At 34.0% G+C, this 8,338-nt stretch overlaps 1 protein-coding gene across 2 annotated transcripts; it reads left to right on the top strand.

Annotated features, from left to right (window-relative positions):
* Positions 1-1,123: 1,123 nt before the first annotated feature.
* On the top strand, positions 1,124-4,469 carry LOC111388172 (pectin acetylesterase 12-like). Of its 2 annotated transcripts, none has more exons than XM_023012854.1 (11): positions 1,124-1,480; positions 2,015-2,097; positions 2,449-2,578; positions 2,688-2,770; positions 2,870-2,956; positions 3,045-3,169; positions 3,266-3,380; positions 3,481-3,558; positions 3,703-3,808; positions 3,901-4,046; positions 4,155-4,469. In XM_023012854.1, the coding sequence occupies exons 1-11, from the start codon at positions 1,267-1,269 to the stop codon at positions 4,260-4,262; spliced, it is 1,275 nt and encodes a 424-aa protein (XP_022868622.1). In that variant the 5' UTR covers positions 1,124-1,266; the 3' UTR covers positions 4,263-4,469. The 2 variants fall into 2 exon arrangements, with proteins under 2 accessions (XP_022868622.1, XP_022868623.1); XM_023012855.1 differs by having other exon boundaries at positions 1,125-1,480; positions 2,688-2,761.
* The last annotated feature ends 3,869 nt before the right edge of the window (positions 4,470-8,338 follow it).

Consider the following 8,338-nt stretch of genomic DNA (forward strand, 5'->3'; position numbering starts at 1 on the left):
ATTCAACCAATGAGAGAGTTGAAAAAGCACTATCTCTTCTATACATCTGCCCTTTCTCAACGCATTTCCATGGAAAATGAAAAATCAATATCATTTTCCAATTTTTGTAGTGTTTGATAGGTGAAATTTTCTATGGAAAATGAATTGTACATTTCTTAGCCACATTAGCATTTTCCATGAAAACCTTAAATTCCAATTACAGTGAGAATTGAAATTCTCGGTTGCTGTAGCAATTTTTTAATTTTTTAATTTTTTAATTTTTTTTTTTGCAATGGAAATAAATTCTAAGAATTATTGTAAAAAAATATTTCCCTTTAACCGATAATTTTTATGTAAAACAAAGTCAAACAAACATCAAAAGATATAGTTTTTTTTTGTTGGCAATAGAAACAAATTTCATACCCAATACCAATAAATTCTATTCCTTTAATTGATAATTTTCATGTTAAACAAAGTCAAACAAACATAAAAAACACTTTTATTTCAACATTTTTACGTGAAAAATTATATCAATCAAACACAATAATTTACAATTCCCAGAAAAATAATTTATAGACAATTCAATTCCTTGAAATTAATTTCAACTCAATTCAATTTCATCATTGCAATCAAACAGACCCTTATTATTTAAGGTTGTAGCACCATGATCCTAAGCCTTGTTTGTTTCCCATTTTTCCCCAATTAAAATAAAAAATATGATCGTTATTTATCACATCAAGTCATGAAATTTGAATTTATATCACTTGTGTGATCATAACGACTATATTTTTTATTCTTATTTTTACAAAAATAGGAAACAAACGCCCCTTAAATATCATTATTTTTTATCAAAACGGCACGTTAAAATCTTGGAGTTTCCTTTTTCTTTGCTTATAATGGGCTGGCCCACTAGCCTCTTAGATTTAGCCTATATATTTCCTTTTCTTTTTGAAACCGTTTTAGTCAATTTTCAACTTTTTAAGCTGGAAATTACGACAATGTGACCAGTTTTAGAACTGTTTTTAAGACAATCCTAATTTTCAGCCCTTACAGGACGTCACAGGTCCGTCACTGTGCAGAGGCGGGCCCCGCCATGCATAGAAAAACAAAATTGTGGGGGCCCGACCCCTTGAGTCTTGCTTGGCAGGGGCCTGCCCGCAGCTTGGTTTCGAATCCATAGCAACTGTCGAAGGACAAGTGCTTCTGGTCTGCATTTTTCAGAAGAAACTTATACAAATTTTGGATATTATATTAATCTTTTCAAGATTCGTTGGAGAGTGAAAGGCCATGGAGAAGCTGAAACAATTGTGGGGTGTAATTGTGATTGGGTTTGTGCTGAGCATATGGGGTGTCAAAGGTCATGAATTTGACGAATTTTTTAGCAATAAAAGTAAAGTGACATTCTTGGAGTCCATTTATGGAGCTTCAGCTGCATCTGTTCCTCCAAATGCTCTTATGGTGGGTCTCACTCTCGTTCAAGGAGCTGCTGCCAAAGGCGCTGGTAATTTTTCTTTTCTTCAGCTTGCTTTTTAGTACATTTTTGCTCGATTTATTCCTGCCATTGCATTTATGTTTTTTAATTAATTTTTCCCCCAGAAATTGTGTGTATTTTTTTGGGTTTATACTTGTGTTCTATGCTTCTGGGATGTTTATATCTTGCATTGGATAGATCTTGTAATTTCATAGTTTCTTGTTACTTTATCTTCTCGTTGATGGCTACAATATTTCGATGTTGAAAATGACTTTAGTTTTTTGGGGTAATTATCTAAATATTCAGGTATTTAACTTCGGAATGACTTGATTGTATGCATCTTTACTCGTATTAAATTTAGCCAATCATCATTTCTATTGGGCTATCATAATAAGCCGAGGCAAAATTTATTCTTGACAGAAAAATACTCTTATTAATTTTCCGTGCTAAACTCATATGGTAAATATTACTGGAGGAGTCCTATAGAGATTGAAGGAGAAATTAACTCTGAACTTAGTTACTCTTAGCCTGGTATCTGACTCTCTTTGTGCTTAACTTTTGCAGTGTGCTTGGACGGAACATTACCGGGCTACCACTTGCATCCGGGGAGCGGGGAAGGGGCAAACAGTTGGCTCATTGAATTGGAGGTTTGTCTGACAACTCTCCGAATGTAGAATGTGATCATACTTAGCTTTGCATTTTGTAAATATTTTGTTATTCTTTTACTTTGTTAGTTTCAAGTAGAAGCTCAATATCTTAAATAGTCCAGTGTGTACTTAGTAACATAGATTAAACCTATCAAAAGAGGATCTAATGATTGATGATTTGGAAATACAGTTTTATAAGTAGGAAATGCTTGTGAATATAAATTGTTTTCAAACTTTTAGATATTTACATATTAACCGATGTTAGCCCATAGCTGACTTCGGGCACGTATATTTTAAGATATATTAATGTTTCATTTGCAAAAGAAATTTATTTTGTGAAACTTGTGGTAGGGTGGAGGGTGGTGTAACAACATGAAAACTTGTGTTTACCGAAAAGGGACACATCGTGGCTCGTCAACCCTTTTTGAAAAGGAGATTCCATTCACTGGAATACTAAGCAACAAGGCTGAAGAAAATCCAGGTTCATTACGAGATAGTTTGCATATTTCATTACTGACATTGATTCTTCTTTCTTCTGTTTCAAATTCCATTTGCAGCAATTTTTTTCTTATTTTGATCTCCATATGCAGATTTTTTTAACTGGAATAGAGTAAAGATACGGTATTGTGACGGGGCCTCCTTCGCTGGGGACAGTGAAGATAAGGTTTATAATGTGCTGTGCCATTTTGTTCCTCAGTTTTGTCTGTCTTATATTGAGTTTTGGTTAAATATGTGAGCATCAAACAGTGAATTTTTATGTGTTTCTGTGTAGGCTACAGGATTGCAGTTCAGAGGACAGCGCATATGGCTTGCTGGAATTCAAGAACTAATGTCAAAAGGAATGCACAATGCAGACCAAGTAATTTCTTACGATTTGCCGGCCTTTTTCTCCTTCCCTTTTACCTACCTCTGCTAATTCAGCTTTGATACTATGAGCGCTGTTTCAGGCCCTTCTTTCTGGTTGCTCGGCTGGTGGTCTAGCCTCAATATTACACTGTGATGAGTTCCAAAGTTTCTTTCCTGAAAGCACCAAAGTGAAGTGTCTGAGTGATGCTGGATTATTTATTGATGCGTAATTCACAAATCTTTAATTTTCTTAGTCGTCTCCAATTTAAACTTTGACATTCTTGTGATTCCCAAAACATTAATAGCCATTTTGGATTTGCAGTGTTGACGTATCAGGTGGACATACACTTCGAGATTTTTTTGGCGGTGTAGTTAGCTTGCATGGTGTTAAAAAAAACCTGCCGAGCACTTGTACTGACCACCTAGATCCAACTTCGGTAAAGTTCTCCTCTTTTTGTATTTTTCGTTTCTCCTGTTGATTCACGCTGATCATATAAAATCTTATCATTTACTCTTTACCGCTTTTTTCCTTCTCAGTGCTTCTTTCCACAGAATTTAATTGCCAACATTGAAACCCCGATGTTCATCCTCAATGCTGCCTATGATTCTTGGCAGGTAATTTTGATTTCATTTTATTGGTAAACTTAGCTCATGAAAATGCATCAAGGTTAAATTTTTATCACTTTCTTGTTTTAGCATTCAAATAATACGAAAGATAAGCATAACAAATTCAGTTCTCCATTTGCCTCATTTATTCAGATACACGAGAGCTTGGCTTCTCCTGCTGCTGATCCTCAAGGTACTTGGCATGACTGCAAATCGAACCATGAACGATGTTCAACATCACAAATCCAATTTCTGCAAGGTGAATTCTAATTATTCGACATTTTTTAGCTTGTTTTATTAAGTTTTTGATCATGTCCCAGAATTTAATCATTTGAATTTGCTGTGGATCAGATTTTAGAAATGATATGCTGAATGCAGTAAAAGGCTTTGCAACATCTCGACAAAATGGTTTATTCTTAAATTCATGTTTTGCACATTGCCAGTCAGAGAGACAAGATACCTGGTTTGCAGACGATTCTCCAGTTATCGATAACAAGGTATCATAATCATAGAATATGATGTGTCCATTGGTATTTTTGCCGTATATGGTGGAAATCTCTCTACTCAAACAAACTATCATCATTTGAGTTGTACTGCATATGCAGGCCATTGCTATTGCTGTTGGGGATTGGTACTTTGATCGATCAAATATCAAGGCCATAGATTGTCCATATCCATGTGACAAAACTTGTCACAACCTGGTTTTTAAGTAACTGGGATTTCTATTTGACCTTGTATAATATTATTTTTTATCGTGATCATTGTTTACAAGTAACAAACAATTGGAAGAATACGTTTGAAAGCAAATAATGCGACAGCTTGCTGTGAAATCCTACTTGAATTCTTATGTATTTCTCTGTTCATTTGAGGGTTGTGACTTATCAGAACTTTCAATTTAAGATCTTGAGGTTACCATTTTATTCCTTTCTTTTTTCTTTGCTTATGATGTGCTAGCCCACTAGTCTTTTAGATTTAGTTTAGCCTATATTTATTTTTGTTTTTGAAACAGGTTTGGTCTATTTTCAACTTAAGCTGGACTCTGTACAGCTAGCAAACAATTTACATGTTTTATCTAGCCTTTTAAGTTCCTGGAATCCTGTAATTTTCATATAATATTGCCCTGTATTTGTATATAAGCAGTTGAATATCAATGAATAAAACACAACTTTCAATTCTAATTATTCTAAAGAAATTTTCGATCATCATCTCAAACCTTGTCGTAAGTAGCAAGGATCTTTAGATGGTTAGCATCAAACATCCGTTAAATAGGGATGCATATAACTAACTTTTTAAAGAACCAAATGATTTCATTTGTGATCGGAAAGAAAATGAAAGAAAATATTTTCATCTTCACCATCGCCTTCTCCACTGCACCCCACTCCACACCAAACCTCATGGCTGCTGCAATCTTCGCCGTCCCAAAACCAATCGTTGGTTTTATCATGAAGAGTGAAAAAGGGAGTTTTTTCTGACTTATCTTAAAAAGGAAGACTCCAACTCCATGCATGAGGCTAATTCGTATAATTAGATCCGCTTAGGCATTCGGCAGAACTAAATGAAGAGAATAAAAAAGAAATGGAATGGGCTCATTTCAATTTCAGGATAGCATCACCTACAACCACATCTAAAATCGCAACCATCTTAAAAATTGAAGCTACTATCGCCAATTATCATAGGATTGGAAAACGAGGCAGACGAATATACCCTCTTTTTTAAATAACATAAAAAGAAAAATGAGAAAAAAATAAAGAATTGGCAATAAGTCCATAAGATGGGAGTATTGCGCCAATAAACCGGAACTAAATGAAGAGAATAAAAAAGAAATGGAATGGGCTCATTTCAATTTTAGGATAGCATCACCTACAACCACATCTAAAATCGCAACCATCTTAAAAATTGAAGCTACTATCGCCAATTATCATAGGATTGGAAAACGAGGCGGACGAATATACCCTCTTATTTAAATAACATAAAAAGAAAAATGAGAAAAAAATAAAGAATTGGCAATAAGTCCATAAGATGGGAGTATTGCGCCAATAAACCTATTAAAAACCTACTAATTTTAGCACTGTTGCGGAAGTTCATTCCAAGTAATTTCAAATCGGTGTTTTTCGGACTCAGTTTAACGTACCTTTCTCTACCAAATAACCAAACCAATCGGCTTCAATCCACAACCAATATATTCATCTCGGTTACTATTCAATTGTACCCACAAAGGACAAGAAAATGTCATGATTTGTAGCTACCAAGGCAAAAAGAAAATACCATAAAAGTAGGATATGAAGGAACCACAAAGTACACAAAGTAATCAATCGGTTTTAGCACTTCAAAGGGGCCGATTTTCACACTTCAAAAGGGCAGCTGAGTTTCTCCTTAATTCACACACAAGTCACACAAGAAAGTGGATAGGGTTATAGCCTTATAAATATGCTAAGATTAGGAGGCTTAAATGGATCAAGATTGAAGCCATTCAAAAGGGAATAAAATTGAATCGAGCAGAGTTCATGGACTTAGTTGTTGGACTTATTTCATTCATCGGTCTAAGCCTATGAAATATAATATCCCACATTAACATCATAACCTGAGATTTATTGAGTATCAAAAGTCAACAAACACAAATGGGGGAGAGTGATAAATTCCTGTACTTTTGTTTTCTTCCTGGATGGAAACTGTAGGGTATCGAGGGACTCAATTATTTGATTCACGTGTATTCACAACCACAAAATTGCATGGCATGCCATTCAGGGAGATGTACAGTGAGTAGGGTGTTTGGTGGGAATTAAACTAGATTTTTTAGTATATTGTGATAAAAGTTTTTAAAATGTGTGGTTGAAAAGTTGCAGGACTCAATGTGGTTAATATTGATTGTTTGACTTTGACTTAAATTAAAATCAAATTTTAATCCAAACCAAACATACTCTAAAACTTGAATACATGTATTCAAGAAAAGAAGAATAGACCGTATTTTTGCGTCCGCATGAGAGCACAAGAATAGACTCATACCTTTTATACCCCACGTATAGACGGTACAATATGTCAATTATTTGATTCTTTGGATTCAAGCTTTCAACGTTTGAAATGTTCTTTGAATTATTACAAGTTAACTATTCGCGCTATCCATACTAGTTCTCAGATAAACAATTTGAAGATTAGTCAGATCGAGCTTTCAACGATTGAAATGCTCTTTGAATTATTGCAAGTTAATTATTCGAGCTACCCATACGAGCTCTCAAATAAACAATTTGAAGATCAGTCAGATTCTATCTTGCAACGACATGTCGACAAATCACTGACTCAACTACGCTTCTTAATAAATTGGAACCAACTCAAGACTCAATAATACATATAGCGTTCAAGTTTTAAATAATATTAATTCCAATAATTATGTCATGTGTCAACTACATTGGTTCTACACAAGAAGCGCAAAGTTAGAGCAAAATATTTTGGCTCTTAGCCCTAATTTGGTTTACCTAAAAAAGTTGATAAGAATCATATTTAAAATCTACGATTAATTTTAGCCACACATTTAATGAAATCTACAATTTTTATCAACTTTTAAAGCATGCATTTCATCAACTTCAATTAAAATATCATAAAAATCTATTTTTTTAGCGATCAAACGGGGACTTAAAAAGAAGAGGAAGCGTCTAAGTGAGAGACTTTTTCATTATGGTGTCTCTTTTATGTATCAAATCAATATGGCTCCGCAAGAAAGAGAGCCCTCTTTTACTGTTCCTTCCACAGGTAGAGAAAAGTAGCGCCAACAAGGTGTCAACTCTATCATTTTATGGCATTTCGAGTCATCAAACAATTAGTGATAATCCCAAATTCCACAGCCTTCTATTGGAAGATTCTTGATTTTATTGTGAGTGATTATGAAGATATGCTATATAAACTTTAAAAAGCCTCAAGATAACAAAAGGAAATAGGGTCTTATGACCTTCGATGAATTCGGTAGTTGTCTTTTAAATTTCAAAATCAATTTCACACGTTAAAACTAGATTTACCTCGTGCTTCTTTTACAGTATATGACGACTTTCAATGGTCCAATCCAATTTATCTAGTCTACAGACTAAACACATTCATTGTATCAAGAAAGTGATCCTATAGTATGGATAAAGTGCATCACATCCAAAAATTCTACGAATGCAATCTAATAATTGGGTTTTCGCCGTTTCGGACATTATTATGTTATAGTCCTAACTAGTTTTCATAAATCAAACATCGTTACCAAAGTTCAGGTCTGATCTCCTACTGTCCATAATGGCAAGATAAAAATTTCTTGACGTGGCAAAAGAAACTTAATTATGGTTATGTGAATCAATTTCATACCGAAGTTTAGAAAAATTAATATGCTTAAATGGATGTGAAAGTACTGTCAAAAGTGAAAACCATCTCTATCCGCAGAAGACAACGACAGACGCCCATTAAAGGCAGATGATTCCTTGAATCTTGCATAGGGGAGCACTTTATGCCCTTTTCAATTGTTGTCCACTTCGGATAAGTCTAGTACTGAATTCCAGAAAATGCAAAAAGTATTAATAGTAATTAACAATAATAAATATTTGATTTGTCTAACAGACATGATTACGATCATAAAAAATATATGCAAGCGCAGCAAACAATCGGAAAGATCTTAATTTTTATCATTAACAGTGTAAAAAAGATGAACAGGGAACAGCAGCATATTAATTCTGCTTTGAAACATCAAAGGGCTGAGAATTTCTTCATAGGTGCTTCTTGTTTTTTATTTTTATTTTTTATTTATTTTTTTGTACAGATTTAAAAA

The sequence above is a fragment of the Olea europaea genome, unplaced genomic scaffold (genome assembly GCF_002742605.1).
Source record: "Olea europaea var. sylvestris unplaced genomic scaffold, O_europaea_v1 scaffold4630, whole genome shotgun sequence".
Taxonomy (NCBI): domain Eukaryota; kingdom Viridiplantae; phylum Streptophyta; class Magnoliopsida; order Lamiales; family Oleaceae; genus Olea; species Olea europaea.

Coding starts and splice junctions, on each gene's coding strand:
- LOC111388172 (XM_023012854.1), top strand. CDS start 1,267: ATGGAGAAGCTGAAACAATTGTGGGGTGTAATTGTGATTGGGTTTGTG. Junction 2,098..2,448: donor GTTGGCTCATTGAATTGGAG/GTTTGTCTGACA, acceptor AACTTGTGGTAG/GGTGGAGGGTGGTGTAACAA. Junction 3,559..3,702: donor CTGCCTATGATTCTTGGCAG/GTAATTTTGATT, acceptor TCATTTATTCAG/ATACACGAGAGCTTGGCTTC.